At 40.4% G+C, this 16,434-nt stretch overlaps 1 protein-coding gene and 1 long non-coding RNA gene across 15 annotated transcripts in view; one reads left to right on the top strand and one right to left on the bottom strand.

The window, feature by feature from the left end:
* Positions 1-16,434, top strand: part of LOC136829356 (uncharacterized) — a 31,423-nt gene that overhangs the window by 11,153 nt on the left and 3,836 nt on the right. Inside the window, exon 2 of the long non-coding RNA XR_010850360.1 lies at positions 13,429-13,599. This is a non-coding gene — a long non-coding RNA (uncharacterized lncRNA). The remainder of the gene's footprint in view (positions 1-13,428; positions 13,600-16,434) is intronic.
* Positions 10,736-16,434, bottom strand: part of LOC136829355 (histone-lysine N-methyltransferase 2C-like) — a 189,130-nt gene continuing 183,431 nt past the window's right edge. For all 14 annotated transcript variants that reach the window (XM_067087796.1, XM_067087799.1, XM_067087798.1 and 11 more), the window contains one exon: positions 10,736-13,057. In XM_067087796.1, the coding sequence (XP_066943897.1) occupies positions 12,968-13,057 (90 nt within the window). In that variant the 3' untranslated portion in view covers positions 10,736-12,967. The remainder of the gene's footprint in view (positions 13,058-16,434) is intronic.

Below are 16,434 nucleotides of genomic sequence, written 5' to 3' on the forward strand. Positions count from 1 at the left end.
TCTTACCTTTCCAAGTTGGAAAGAGATAGGAAAAGGAAAGCTACTGCTAGAGGGACAAGTCATTAGCTAGCCAGAAATCTTTGAAGTCTTCCTCTGATGTTCCTGTTATTTCTATCATGTCCCCAATTCCCAGCCCTTCAGCTATACCACCTGTTCCCATACCCAGCTCTCATACTTCCGACCCCAATGCCATTGCCACCCTAGAAGTGAAATTTGGTTGTAGGTTTGAGTTGTTGGTGAATTCTATGGCCCAGTTAGGTGATTCAGTTCGTGTGCTTATGGATCGTGAAAAGAGTGCTTATGGTGAAGTGTTAGTGGACGAGCTGGTTGTCCGTCCCTCCAATTCTCCTAGGCGAAGGTCCCTGACACACACTCCCGCACCTGGGAGAAGTCGTACTGGAGGCCCAAGGGAGGTTGGTGGGTCTGCCCACGGCAGTCAGCCCCTCAGTCACCCCGTGTAATCGAATCCTAGGTGAAGGGAGAACACCGTTGGAGAGGCATCTTTTCGGATGCACACCGTCTTTCCTCCAGTTCCAAAGCATCGAGCCCTGAATGCAGGCTCCAGTGGCGTTTTAAGGATAAATCCAGACTGCTGAAAAGGTTTGCAGTGGATGTGTCTAGCACCCCTCAGGTGCTTTGTAAGAAAATTAAGAAGGCTTAACCCTCATGTAGCTTTTGGGACAGCAAGAGCATTTTTCACCAGAAGTTTCTCCTGTGAAGTGTCTTGTTTCAGAGCCGGGACAGTCTCCAACAGTTTCTCAGCATAAGTGCTCTGTGGTAGAGCGCCCATCGGAGTCGAAGCTTCCTTTTACATTCGAGCACTCTTTAGTGACTGAGCGCCCTTCAGCTCCGGCACACTCCTCCAGACGTTCTTTGGCATCTGGAAGTGTAGTAGCTATTCCTTCAATCTCTAAGGTTTCAGAAGCGCTGGAGCGCCCAGACGTTCCGTTGCTCCTGAGCTGCTTTGTATCTTCTGAGCGCCCAGTGGTTCCCTAGCGCCTACTGCGCCCGAGCTTCCAATAGCTCCCAAGCACCGATCGGCGCCAGAACTTCCCTCTTCACATTGTTTGGCAACAGCTTCGTCTCTTGCGGTGCCAATTGTTGTAGATCCTGCTCTGGGTCCCATCCAACAATGACTGGACAACATCTAGAGTTTTTTGAAACCTCAGCCGCCTCCTGCTAGCACTGTAGGTGTGCCCTTGTCTCCAGTTTCGTTGGCCGAAGAGGATGGTCAGGATCCAGAGGAAGAGACTCCTACTACAGCATATTCAGCGCTCTTGCGTTTTCTGTTTCAAACTTTTCCTAATTTCTTCTCACTAACTGCCCCTTCTTCTCTGGCTTCTGCTTTCCAGATAAGTAATCTTCTGTCAGAATCATCCAAGCTTCCTAAATTGGTGCTCTCTACTTCAGCTAAGAAGGCTATGAGCAAAGTTGAGTGCTGGTTAGCAGACGAGAGGGCAGGGGAAGGCTGCATTCTGCTAACTCCCTTCGTGTGTGTGAAGGAGATACTCTATTATGTTACTGGGGAAAGGGAAGTTCCTTCCCCGGGTGTGTCTGCCTCCTCCCAGGTGGACTTTTCAGGTCTCATTGAGTCCTCTCGTAGGGTCTACCTTTGCAGCAGCCAAGGTGATTTTTCATCCGCTGAACTCGACCACTTACTGAAGAATATCTTCAAGGTTTTTCTTGTCGCCCTTGCCAAGAAAATCTAGGACTATTCTTCAGTTCCTGCGGATCTCTCTGGATCATCTGGGCGTGCTATCCTGCATCGATAGAGGGATAAGAGACGCTTCTCGCAAGTTAGTCTCCACTTAGTCAATGGGCATCTTCAAGAAAAGAGAGCTTGGGTGCTCTTTTACCTCAAAAGGGGTTATGTCAGCGCAGATGTTGGCCCTTCTCTTCTCCTCTCTGGTACGTGACTTCCTTTTCCCAGTTGGTGGTTAATGAGATCGCTTCAGACTTAACAAAAGAAGTCTACACAGGACCTCCTATCGCAGTCTTCTAAAGGTGCTAGGGAGAAGCCCTCTTTCAGCGCGAAGTCATCTTCACCTTTGCAGCGTCAGCCCTTTCGAGGGGGCAGGCAAAGGTTTCAATGAAGACCTAGAGCTAATGTCCCCTTTTCCTCCAAGGCCATCAAGAAATCGTCAACCAAACCTTCCCCCAGGAAGTGAGGATGGTGTTTGCCATGCAGCAGTGGTTGCCAGGCTCCTTCATTTTTGGGAAGAATGCGGCAAGATAGGAACAGAACAGTGGGTTGTAGAAGTTCTCAAGAACAGCTTCTCCAATCCCTTCAAAGAATATCCGCTCTTAATCAAGAAACCTTGATGGCTTATTCGATAGGCTCAAGAAAGTTTTCTGCCCTATCAGAGGAAGCTTCATCCCTGCAAAAAAGGAGCAATAAAGGAAGTTACAGATGTAGAATCAGAGGGATTTTACAATTGCCTGTTCGTGGTCCCGAAGTCTTCAGGAGGATGGAGACCAGTGTTAGATGTTGGTGCTCTGAATGTCTTCTTACAGAAGACAAAATTCAGAATGGAGACGAATTGCTCAATTCTTGCATCCATTCGTGAAGGGGACTGGATGGTCTCCATAGATTTGCAAGATGCATGTTCCCATACATCCAGACTCGAGGAAGTACCTCAGATTCGTTCTTTGGGACCAGATTTTCCATTTTCGTGTCCTGTTCTTCAGACTTTCAATGGCCCCTCAAGTTTTCACCCATTTTCTTGCTCTGATAGTGGGTTGGCTCCATCTAGTGGTCATCAACATTGCTCTTTATTTGGACGACTGGCTCATTCATTCTCCGACAAAGGAAGGTTGCAAGGGGGACATTCAAAAGACCCTTCTCTTAGTAAAGGAGTTGGGACTGTTGATCAGTCTTCAGAATCTCAACTGATTCCTTCCCAACAGATAGTATATTTGGGAATGACTCTGAATTCTCTTCTTTTTTGGGCTTTTCCATCTCCCAAGAGAGTAAATCCTCTCTAAGGACAATAGACGAATTTCTTACCCTTCAGACGTGTTTGGCCAACAAGTGGACAAGTCTCCTCGGGATGTTGGCTTCCATCGAGCAGTTCGTCTCCCTTGGGAGACTTCACACGAGAGCACTTCAGTTTTACCTGAGAGACAACTGGTTCAGAAAGAAACATTCGGACTCATTTGTTTTTCAGGTAACCCAGTACATCAAGAATCACCTGCTTTAGTGGAGGTCCAAAGTCAGGTTGCTAGAAGGGAAGTCCCTTTTTCCTCAGAACCACAACCTGAGCTTCTGTGCAGGTGCCTCCGATTTAGGTTGGGGAGCTCTCCTGGGGGACAAGGAAGTCTCTGGGAAGTGGTCACAAGAATAGAAGAGCTGGCATATAAATGTGAAAGAACTGAAAGCAATCAGTCTGGGATTGCAAGCTTTCTTATTGGAAGTCCAAGACAAGGTCGTTGCAGTACACTCGGACAATATGACTCTTCTCCTTCTTCTTTCCCACCGTTATCCCTACATTAAGGGGTCGGTTGCCTGATGCTCCTCCACTGCCTTCTGTCAAAGGCATCATCCTCCACCAAACCACCTCTCCATATCTTCCTTCACTTTATCTCGCCATCTAATTCTCTGTCTCCCTCTCATCTTCTTCCTCTAACAGGTTCTTCCCAAGCCCTCTTCACTCCCTCCTTGTCATCCATTCTTAACACATGCCCATACCATCTCAGTCGTGACTCTTATCACCTCTGTTATCTTTACTAAGCCTGCTCTTCTTCTTATTTCATCATTTTCCAATCTCTCAAGCAGCTATATTCCCATAATCCATCTCAGCATTCTCATCTCTGTTCTCTCAAGCTTTACTTCCTGTCTTCTCAGAGCCCATGTTTCTGATCCATACATTAACACTGGGCTTATCACTGTGCTATAGATCTTGACTTTTAGCTTGATTGGCATTTTCTTATCACATACAGCTCCAGCTACACCTCTCCACTTCCCCCACGCTGCTTTTATCCTACTGTCCACTTCAGCTTCACATCCTCCCTCTTGGCTTAAAGTAGATCCTAAGTATTTAAACTTTTCCACCTGTTTTATAATTGAGCCTCTTCTTTCTTGTATTACTATTCTGTCTCTATTTTCCCTACTGTTCACTAAAACCTGTTTTGTTTACATTCACCCTTAAGCCACCCCTCTCTAAAGACTCCTGCCACTCTCCAACCCTTCTCTGTAGGTCCTCCTCATCTTCAGCAGTAATCACCAGATCATCAGCGTACAACAATTCCCACAGCACTTTATCCCTGATCTCTTCACTCAACACATCCATGGCCAGCACAAACAAAAATGGGCTTAATGCTGACCCCTGGTCACTAACTTCAAAATTTTCTGTTTCCCCAACTGCTGTTATTACTTTTGTTCTCGTTCTTTGATATATCATCTCGACCAGCCTAATCAACTTTTCTGGAGTTTTCCTCTTCCTCAAAAACCAAAACATCACTTCTCCTGGGATTCTATCGTATGCTTTCTCCTGGTCTATAAAAGCACAATAAAGCTCCTGGTTTCCCTCGCCTCTTTTCCTGTAACTGTCTTACTATGAAGATGGCATCCACCGTCCCTCTTCCTCTTATAAATCCATACTGTTTTTCCTGATCTTTACAATTTCTCTTAATCTCTCATGCAGTATCCTCTCTAAAACTTTCAATCCATGCTCTGTTAGTTTAATTCCTCTGTAGTTACCACAATCCATGACATCTCCCTTCTGCTTGTATATATATATATACCATTAGGCTCTCCTCCCAGTCCCTTGGCATTTCTTCCTCTTCCCATATAGTTTTTAACAAATCCAGCATCCATTTCTGCCCCTCTTTACCTAGTAATTTGATAATTTCAATTTGGAACTCTGATGGACCTGGTGCTTTGCCATTCGTCATTTTACTTATTGCTCTTGTCACTTATCTCTCCTGTATCTCCATCACTGGTCCCTCCACCCTCTGTGCTCTCCCCATCTCCTCTCTCATTTTCAGTATTTAAAAGCTGTTCAAAATACCCTCTCCATCTCTTCTTAATGTCTTCATCCCTATACAGTATATTTCCATCTCTATCCTTGATGACACCCAGTTTACCCAAATCCTGTCTCTGCCTTTTCCTCAAGTTTGAAATCTTATAGATATCCTTTTCTCCTTCTCTTGTTTCTAGTCTTTCATTCAACTGCTCTGTTGCCCTTCCAATAGCCATACCTACCCTCTTTATTGCATCTCTTTCCTCTTCTCTGTACCCTGTGCATGCCTTACTTTCCAGTCCTTAAATGCTTTTGATTTTCTTTTATTGATTCTTGCACCTCTCCATTCCACCACCACTTTTCTCCTCTCGACACTCCATATTTGCTAGTTCTTCCCACCAGTTCCTCTGCTTCCCCCACACATATTTCTCTCATGTCTGCCCACATATTTTCAACTCTGTTACCCTGTCCAACTTCTGTGTTCCCCCTTTCCTGCCATCTCTCTCTCACAGTCCTCCTAAACTGCTCCCCCTTTTCTCCTTTTAAGTTCCCAAATCTTAATTCTAGATCTCCTCTTTTACTGTTTGGGCTTCCTCCCTCTCATTTTGAAATCCATCACCACCAACCTATGTTGTTTAACACATGCTTCTCCCAAGATCACTTTGCAGTTTGTCACATTGCTTTTGCTGGCTCCTCTAACCAGGATGTAATCTATTTGGCTTTGCACTCCACGTTCATACATTATCAAGTACTTAACGACCCTCTGAAACCATGTGTTCATACATGCCAACTCAAAACTCTGAGCCATCTCCAATATATAATCACCATCTTCATTTCTAATTCTAAACCCATGGCCTCCGTGTGTGTACCTCCTCATACCCATCTCTTCTCTTTCCCACCCTGCCATTCATATCAGCTCCTATTATTAGTTTCTCCTCCTCCCTCACTGTTCTAATGACAGCCTCAAACTCTTGTCTAAATAATTCTTTCTCATGCTCTCGGCACCCCATCTGAGGAGCATATGCTAATATTATATTTACTTCTTTGTCCCCTATTATTATTGGAATCTTTAAAAGCCTATCGTTTATACTCTTTACCACATTTTCCTTCCAGTTGTTACTTACTATAATTCCAACTCCATTTCTTCCCTCTTGCGACCCACTGTACGTAAGAAAGCTTGTACTCATTTCCTCTATTTCTAGTTCCACTCCCTTTCCACCTAGTCTCCTGCACACACAAGAAATCTATCCTCCTCTCCATCATTACGTTTTGTTGTGTTTGTATTTAGTAATGAAAGGCGTTTCAGCTGTTTCAGTTGTAAGTATACGTGTAATAGTTCTTAACTACTGGTATTGGTGGTTTGGTGTCGGTCAGAGAGGCTGTGAAGTCGGTCTCTTCATAACTTTGATGCAGAGTGGTTCGAGCTAGTGGGGACTCAAGAATGCAGCCATAATTGTCGATGTCTACAAATCCACTGAAGTATAGTATTCCTATTCATCTTAAAGTACATATAGGGAAACTTCCTTTAGGAGATATGCATATCTGAATGTAAGGATAATTACTTGCGGTGTGCTTTGGATGAGGGTCGTGAAATAGAGATTGTGCTCACGCCAATCTAAGCACTGTATTTCAAGCTAGGAACACTGAATGTGCCAATAGTAAGTTTATATTGTTAGTTTAATTAATATACACAACGCAATGTATTGACATAATCATAATTTGAATTAGCAAAGGAACAAAGTAACCTGGGTGTCGTAGCATAAGGCTTAGGCTATGATTTGGGTCAGTACGTTTCAGATCATTTAGGCTATACGATAACATTGACGATTTGAAATGCTACACTTATTCTGAATGAGTCGGAATAAAATGGTGCTGTGACCAGGATTTCAGTGATTGGTTGTTATAACAGTGATCTGTATTGTTGACGTTTATGAAATTTTGAGGATCGTTGTGATATTTGGCGATAGAGACGTGACCGGCTGATGGTGGCAGCCATTTTAGAATGTCACGTGTTGGCCTAGCCATTTCACATGTTGGCCTAGCCTGAAATGGAATAGTAGGATTAACTCGGTCAATCATTGCCTAGCCTAGCTGAAGCTTGATAGTAACTCGGTGGGAATTTGAACCTTCCTTTATTTTTGGGATCATCTTGTATTATTGCACTTTCGGGAAATCAGGAGCAGTGTGCAATAACCTTCTGGATCCTGTGCTAGTAACCAAATTAACAGTTTATGCCCCAGATATCGTTATCCTGTTCATTGGAGGAAACAATATTGATGTAGACGATGAAGATCCAGAATTGGTCAATAAGGTAAAAAATAAGATTTTAGGACTAGTAGAGAGATTGGAAGGTACCTATAACTGTAAGGTTTTGGTAGTTAGTATTGAAATTCATTCCGCTTCTAGAAACATCCCTAGAGATAGATATCGAGCACGAAAAAATCTACTAAACCAATTATTGAAGAGAAACCAAGAAATAACCTTTGTTTTCAGTCAGTTGGTAGAAAGAGACTTTGCCAGTGAGAGTGCATTTTCAGTATGATAGTTACCAGATACTGGCAAGTTACCAGATACTGGCAAGTCACTTAAGTGAAGCAGCAGATGCTTACGCTTTCACCCAGGATTGTTAATTACTCGGTTGTGCTTACTGTACGCCAACCCAGAAGTTAGGTTAAGCTAGGTTAGGCAAAATCATGATTGACGCATTTCTACTTCGTAAACTTTAGTTTTTCCTTCTTTATACATCTCCAGATTTTCCAGACAGAAGAAGGGACAGTAGTGATTGTTTGAAAATGAAGTCATGGGTAAAGGTACAGAAAACTGGTTAAAGTAAAGTAACTGCCATACGCACTGAAAAACAAGACGAAAGGTAACCGACAGAAAAGTGTGCTCTAAGTAGGGAAACTCCAATCCAAGACAGTGGAAGACCCTGGTACAAAGGCTTTGGCACTGCCCAGGTTGAACAAAAAAGTTCCAGCTTCTCTTCTTCTATCCCAGACCTGTGGGGAGTGATGGTTAAAGCTTTCCAACATCCCTGCAAACACCTGAATGTTTATGTTCATGCTTTTCAGCCTCCTCTGCAGTTTGATCAATAGTGTGTTTATCACCTTCGGTCTTCAGATGGCTCTGGTGACTCTTGTAGGCCAGAGGCAAAGAGAACTACCCCCCATGGCTTGCATTCCCATGTGTTTGCAGGTATCACCAGACAGTTCACTACTTGCACCCTCCCGCATGTAGGTTATCCAGCATATCCTGTGATAGTGAGTTCTTTTCTCACAGGACTTCGAGGGAGGTATGTGGGTACTCTCTTGTTGGCGTATGTTCAGTGCATCACATTCTTCTTCTTCTTTGTGGCATATGTTCTGTGGATCACAGACTCATTTCTTTGTTGAGACAAGCCCCTTGCATTCTATGCATTGGAAGGCTTCTGCTCAGCCCTATTGCAGGTTTAAACTGAAGGGGGTGGGTCTTCCCTGATGGATTTATCCTGTTATTGATAAGTTTTTTGAACAGTCTTGCCCTTCTTGGGAACTCTGGCCTTCTGAGGTGGAGGAATGCCCTGTCCTGTCTTGTTCAGCACTCGGAATGATGTGGACTCTCTTGTTCTGAGTTTGTGGCAAAAACTCAGAACTCATCTATTCCAGGCAAGAGATCTGAGAGTTTCTGATCCCCTCCCTCCAAGACTGTTGGTGGCAACCCAAATGAAATGCTTCTTTTAGTACTCTCTGATAAGGATCTACTCCCATAGGCAAGAGTAGAAGACTTTACATTTGGATGGATGAGTGCGTGAAAGTGTCTAGGTACTCCTCTCTTTGTAGTTTATTGAGGTGATCAAGTGGGCCTAACCACCTCTGAGGATGGAGTCACTGAGGATGGAGTCACCTCTCTTCTTGACCACAATTCAGGGGTACTGGGTCATCCTTTGCTTTTTGAAAGAACTTTATGGTATTTTAGATAATGAGGGCAGGTGTCTGGCATAGACAGACTACCTGTACCTTTTTCTACCTGAGGGGTGTCACCCCCAGGTCTCTGAATATCTGCTCTTAGGACCTGTAATAGGTGCTCTGATCTAACTGGAAAGTATCTCATCTGAGTACTCAAAGCCTAGTGTAGGCTGGAGGTGTGTATGTTAAAGTGACTGGACAATTGTACTTCATTTGTTAACCCTCTCTAGAGAGCAGTGTCTAGCCTGAAGTACTTGCAGGAGTTGGACAAAGTGCAGGAGAGTACACATCAAGCTTCCAGTTCTAGTAAGGCTGTTTCTCCCTCTCTGTCTTCCCTCTTTTAATATATGGGGAGAATGTGGTAGAGCTTATTCTGAACCCATTATTTCTGACATGAGGTCCCCTGCGGGAGATGCTACGGTTTTCTGAAAATTTCCTTGAGTACCCGCCTGTAATGCAGGGTACTCTAGCCCAGGACCCAGTTGCTCTTGTCAGCCATTTTACCAGACTGGTAGGAGGTTATAGGAGTCATGGTACTTCCAGTTGGTAGCAAGCTCCAGCCTGTTATAGGGAGTGCTTCCCACGCAAGGAGTAAGACAGTGGCTTGCAGTTCCACAGGAAAAAACTAATTTAAAAAGTAATTTGTATTTTTCCTAAGTATACAAACCAGAAGGAGAAAGAGATTGGTGACAAGGCAAGTTAGGGAAAATACAAATTAATGTACTAAATAAATTTTTTTTTATTTGTTCCTATGGAAATACAACCCATTGCCTCTCCTTAGATGGGAGGTCCTCACTACTTCTCTCATAGGCATCTTTGAAAGATCTTTCCTTTATAATTGCCTCATCTTCCTTTGTAATTGTCTCATCTAAACAGCAAGATATTCATTAATGTCACTGTCTATTTGTATAATGTATTGCCACCTCTAAAATAAGAAGTTATAGTCACAGATGCTGCCTTGTGTGAGTCTCAAAATTACTCAAGTTACTGATATCTGAAGTAAATTTGTGGAAACAGACTAATACAGTCCAAGTACAGATATCTGAAGTAAATTTGTGGAAACAGACTGATACAGTCCAAGTTTAGGGTTGTCTCTTGTTTATAATTCTAGTGTACAAGTTCTTTTATTCTTAAATTCTGGTCTTTTGATATGGACACTCCTAGAGTTCTGGAGCACTTATATTTTTTAATGAGACCATTATAGTTCAGCTGGACTACCCCACTGAAGTAGTAGGTGGATGGCAACTAGTTGGAAGTAGAAACCAAAACTAACTCTGTTCCCAATATGTTAAAAGCATGAAAAAGCTGGATCATACCTAAAACTCTGTTCTCTTTGCTCTCGTTTGCAATGTGGGTTTCTTACAGTCAAAATCAATGTTGCTGCTTCCTTATTATCTGAGGCAAATTATTTGCCTCCACATGAACTGTCTTCCGAATGAGTCCTACAGAAAACTTGACTACCCTAAAGCATTTACAGTTATCACAGTATGAACCACCTGTATGTACCCATGACCCTGTGGTTCAATGGCTGTCAGTCAGTTGGGATCCAGTTCAGTTGTATGATGTTCAAATTAACAGTGATGGGGCATGCGTGTCAACCCTTGTATTAAAAGTACTCGCAACCAAACCCAAGCCTGTACCTGCTCTTGAATGAACAGTTAATTGTAAAAGCAACAACCAAAGGTAGTGCATAATTATGATAGGAAGTGGTTTACCCAGGTTAGTGGGAGTCCTGACATAAATTACAATAATATTGAACTTTGGCAGTCCTTATTCATGAGGTGTCAAGTTTGTTTGTCAGTTAAATAAAGGTAAAGATTCAAACCTCCCTACATGAAAAATGATTTATTGACTGTATTCAACAACTTATTTACATATTGACACTGTTCAATTGTCAGAATGCCATACATACAATAGTACATCCATAGGCCAAATTGGCTTCTGACCAACATACATCAAACATGAGAATGCTTGGGAAACTTAAACTATCTTATCAGGGGTAAATTACACACTTTACAAGGGGTAGATAATAATACTTAAATATCTGATATCATACAATTGTAAAGGTGGGAGAGTTTGGGAGCTGTTACTGTGGACAGCATGCAAGAAAAAATAAAAGTAAGCTCAGGTTGCATTAGCAATACCAATCTTACTTGTTAGATTCACTATTGACAAGATTCTATAAAGGAGTCTTCTCACACTAACAGCCACTCCTTTGCCATTTACAATTCATGGACAAATACTATTTACCTGTGTTTTTGTACCGATCATCAAGAACAGCCAAGCTACTGTAAAAATTTATACATCCAAAAGGATACTGGATTACATTGCATATACTGTACCAGCCTTTTAGTGCAGGATACACAATAAGTCGTATAGCTAAATAATCTTAGAAATACAATATGGTCTTATGAAAAAAGAAATAAATTACATTAAAACAGATGGGCCAACAACTATGTCTTATATAAAAACTATACAATTTTGACATCTTATCACTCTGACACATTTACTGGTTGCAATATGAAAATATGCCAAAGTAAACCAGGATGTCTTAGATGATATTGGCTATAAGTCTTTCAGAAACTAATGAATTCTTTAGGCATAAAATTTGACAGCAACATTAAAAAAATCATACAAAATTGTACATGTAAACAATATAATTTCTATACATTACTTAAAAGTTGCTTGACATAAATGAGGTGGATAGACTCCAATGCTTAAAGATAAAATGACAGACCACCTGAAATCCTTGTGTATAAAATATCCCTACAATGGAATTGTAACTTCCTACCAGAAGAGAATAAGAGGCATAAAAAGGTTAATTACTTGGGTACTGTCGAATATCTCAATTGAGCGACGGATTTGTGTCATGACTGTATACCCTAGTATTTTTGGAAGGACCATGGCAAGTAAAAAGTTACAATCCAATGAAAACAATAAAAGAAAAATATCTGAAATTGCACTTGAGCTGGAGGCTTGCTTGGCCTCTTATGACATTCCTATTATAAATAAATCACATTTTAAATATAAAACATTTAAGTGCTCCTTCAGATTAAAGGCCCTGACAATACACAAGCATGAAGCATGTGAGCTTCACCCACAGATGGGGAACTGTACCCTATACTCATATTCTTGCAAGTGCATAGCAAGTCAATTTCTTTATCTTGCCATAATACACCTGACCATTTTGTCTGTTAACTGGCAGGTTTTCTGTACAATGGTGTGAAACGGGGATACTTGTGACACAGGGATATTATTGCTTTTAACATATAGATGAACCAGTGGAATTGTCTAATGGTATTCTCTTTTGGACAAAAATTGCACTTTTAACTACACAAAGTATTTCATAATTCCAATCCCTGACTTGGAAAGCTGACTTCCTTGCACAAGGCACTTAGCTCTTCTTAGTTCATGCCATATAATATAAAAAACACCAAATTTTATTTGGGAGTCCATAAAAATAGAGCAACCACACAAATACATAAATATATATATATAATATATATAAAGAGGGTTGTTCCACTAAAGGAAGTCTTCTGCACATCCCTTATCATTACCTACTATAAACTACTTCAGACCCAACTTCTGTCCCCTTAAAATGAAAACCATGTACGTACTGATGATATATACTATACTCTTAATCATGATAAAAGTACTTCACACAGAAAACATGGAGAAATATTCATGGGGAGCTTTCACACGTAACAAAAAAGGAAAATTATCTACATAATACAAAACTTTCCTTTTAAAACACCACTGTCACTCGCCTTAACCATCCTGCTACATCTACCATACAGAACAAAGTATCGTACTTATTTTCATACCAATCTGATTTACTTTAAAAACAAATATAAAAAATTAATGAAGTTAAAAAATGCTAAATGTCCATGATTCAAGGCACAGCTACAGACAACACTTATCAATTGCCACATCACCAAGATCAACCTACCACATATACAAACATACACACATACAGTATACATATAAAGTATATACTGTACATACACATCACAATGCTATACCAGATCTCTTCATATACTAAAACAGCTATGTGTTAAATCCTTAATTCATCCATTTTCGACAATTTTCAGCACCACAAAGACATGGAATCTTATGGTCTTCTTCTTCATCAAACTTGTAATCATATGCCAGCTGGAAAGACAAGAATAAATATTATGAAGTTAACACTACTTATAGCCTAAGGGAAAAATAATTGCAATTAAGTTAAAAATGCAACTAACATGCACTTTTCACAGGTCCTTTCCTTACTACAGTGCTGTAACATACTCAACTTATAGCCTAACCAATACTGCACCCTGTAAAAATCTTCAGCAGCAATACACTGGTGCCTCAACTTAACAGACAATTCGGAAATCTGGCCTCCCAGTGAGTACTGAAATCTGTTAAGTAACGAAGACCTAATATGGAAGAACATTTGTATTTGTGAAACATTTTTTTGCTAATTTTTACTTATGTTTGAAATAATTATTTTATGTTTGTCACTTAATATATTTTTTTTACAGACTATAGCCGACAATGTCTGTTCGGAGATACCAACTGTACCCTCAAATGGTGATTGCAACAGGGAGGATAGAGAGAGCTGGCAGCAGATAGCATTAGTAGGAAGGCTGAATTCTGTATGATACTTGCACATTTTCTCTTCTGCCACACTTTGATGTATACTTCTGACGAAGGTTTGTACCAAGAGAGATGCAATTTTGTGAACAAAGTTGTGTCCTTCCTACTTGGACATGTTTTTTGGATGTTGGGATTGTTGCTGCATTTGTAGTTTGAAGAATGAAAAGATATTGCTCAAGTTATTGTCATCAGACTGTTCCCTCCAGTGGTTTGCTGTTACTTAGGTTTAAAAAAAATTTTTTTTTGTAAGCTAATAAACTTCTATTTGTTAACACCGAGTTTAAGGTAGACTTAACTGCAAAATATAATTCTTAGTATAAAGTATAAGTTGTTGTATGATAGTGTGTGGGTTGTAAGTGTGTATGTATCATTAATAAAGTTGAGTTTATTTATTTATTTATTTTTTAGTAAATCTACCTCCACAATCTGCCCCATGACATATTCTGGCACCCAACATGGGGCCCTCAAAGATTAAGAGTAAAAGAGATGTGGGGCATTCCAAGAGTAAAGGGAATGTGGAGCAGTTCAATGGTAGTGTGGTTGTGGTACACAGAAATTTTGTTTTAATTAGGGAAGTCTTTGGAAATAAAAATTTAGTGTAACTGGAGAGATAGAGAGAGAGATATTGGGGATTTTTTCAAGGAGTATGAAATATCCCATATATAAATGTGTAGTGAGAATAAAAATTTATGGATGAGAGGGTTAAGACCACTTGAAAGGATGACTGGCCTAGTTTTACGATATGATTATGGATGTGGTGAAAGAGAGAATTATTAAACAGATTAAAAGTGTCAGGTATTAGAAGAAGAATAATGCGTCCGAAGAGACAAATGGGAATGAATGAAAGTTTACAAATGTGTCTATCAGTCTGAGACCTTGGTGAGGTAGGTATTAATTGATAGAATGATCAGTGAGAAAAATTCCATACGTTTCCAAATTGGGTGGTATAACTTTTAGACCTGAAGAGAAAAGGAAGTTAATCTGGAGAGACTGAAATAAGGTGTTAAAGAGATAATTAAAGATTACAGGTTTGAGGAGTAATACACAGGAAGGATGAGCATGATATGTGAATATACAGGAAAGAATGTAAAATCATATAGGAATTCACTCATGAATGATCCACTTTGTGTAATGAAGAAATTTTCAGAAGACAGAAGATTTATATAGTATAGGAATGAATAAAAGAAGGCCACCTAGAAGAAAATAAGTAAAAGAAGGCCACCTAGAAGAAAATAAGTAAGTATACCTTAGGTTAACCAGACCACTGAGCTGATTAACACCTCTCCTAGGGCAGGCCCGAAGGATTAGACTTATTTTACGTGGCTAAAAACCAATTGGTTACCTAGCAATGGGACCTACAGCTTATTGTGGAATCTGAACCACATTATACCAAGAAATGAATTTCTATCACCAGAAATAAATTCATCTAATTCTTCATTGGCCGGCTGGAGAATCGAACGTGGGCCTACCAGAGTGCTAGCCGAGTACAATATCGACCCGTCCAATGAGGAACTATGCCACCTAGAAGAGGCAAGTACTAATGAAAGGAGAGAAACAAATGCAAGTATACCAAGGAAAACTAGTAATATGAATGTCGAGTGAAGATCAGGTGAGAAATGTTTTAGATGTGGGAGAGGACAGCAGAAGAGTCGATGTAGGTGGACTGGGAACAAGTTTTGCAAGTGGTGATTCTGGTCAAATAATGTTTTCAACCCAGAACACTTAGTGTGGAAAAGTAAGGCACATGGCAAAGACCTCAGACATAGAGTTCTAGGAAAAGTATACCTTAGTTTAACCAGACCACTGAGCTGATTAACAGCTCTCCTAGGACTGGCCCGAAGGATTAGATTTATTTTATGCAGCCAAGAACCAATTGGTTACCTAGTAATGGGACCTACAGCTTATTTTGTAATCCGAACCACATTATAGCGAGAAAAGAATTTCTATCACCAGAAATAAATTCCTCTAATTCTTCATTGGCCGGTCGGAGAATTGAACGTGGGGCCAGCAGAGTGCTAGCAGAGAACGGTACCCACATTCCAATGAGGAACTACAGAGTTGTAGGATGATGCTAATATTGTATGGAAGTAGATGAATGAATTTGCATATGCCATGCCTATCAAGAATAAAAATTGTGACTATTGCCAGCATAGTGTGTGTGTGTGTGTACCAATGAAACTCTTGAGCAATAATGGGCCCAAATTTACTGGATGTATGTTTGAATGTTAATGTGAATGGAGTAAGGAACATATATTTAACCCCATATATGTCAAGTACCAATGGAATAAGAGAGGATGTGGCAAGAACCTCAGGTGAAAAGTTGCAAATGATGGCTGAGTTACGGATCCATAGGATTTGCACGTTTGTAGAATGTTGTGGATGTATAAATTGGTGTTCATGATTTCTTAATGAATTTCAGGAGAAATATAAGATCCTGAATGCAGTGAATGATGGTGATAGAGATGTAAGGAGAAAACTGAATGATTGGTTCATGAGTTTTGAGAGTTGAAAGAAGTAGAGTGAAAGTTAATAAATTGCAGGAGTTTTGAAGGTCTGTATATTGCAAAAAAAAAAAAAAAGTAAGTTTGGACAAATGTTTAAGAGTTGATTATGTGAGGGTGAGGATGGAAGTGAGATGAAAGCATATTGTAAAAATCTGCATAAATGAAGAGAATCAACTGAGCATCTGAGAATGTATCCGGTGAATGAATACTTGAGAATGGAAGCGATGGAAGAACTGGTAGAGAGTCTTTTCAATTACAGTCTATTAATTAACAGAAGTATTTAAAGCAAAGTGAAGCAGAATGAAAAATATAGAGTATAAGTGCAGAACATCAGTATGGAAGAACTAGTGTGTGAGATATATCAGGACAGTATTTCTAATGTGTGTG

This window comes from Macrobrachium rosenbergii, chromosome 44, assembly GCF_040412425.1.
Source record: "Macrobrachium rosenbergii isolate ZJJX-2024 chromosome 44, ASM4041242v1, whole genome shotgun sequence".
Lineage (NCBI taxonomy): Eukaryota > Metazoa > Arthropoda > Malacostraca > Decapoda > Palaemonidae > Macrobrachium > Macrobrachium rosenbergii.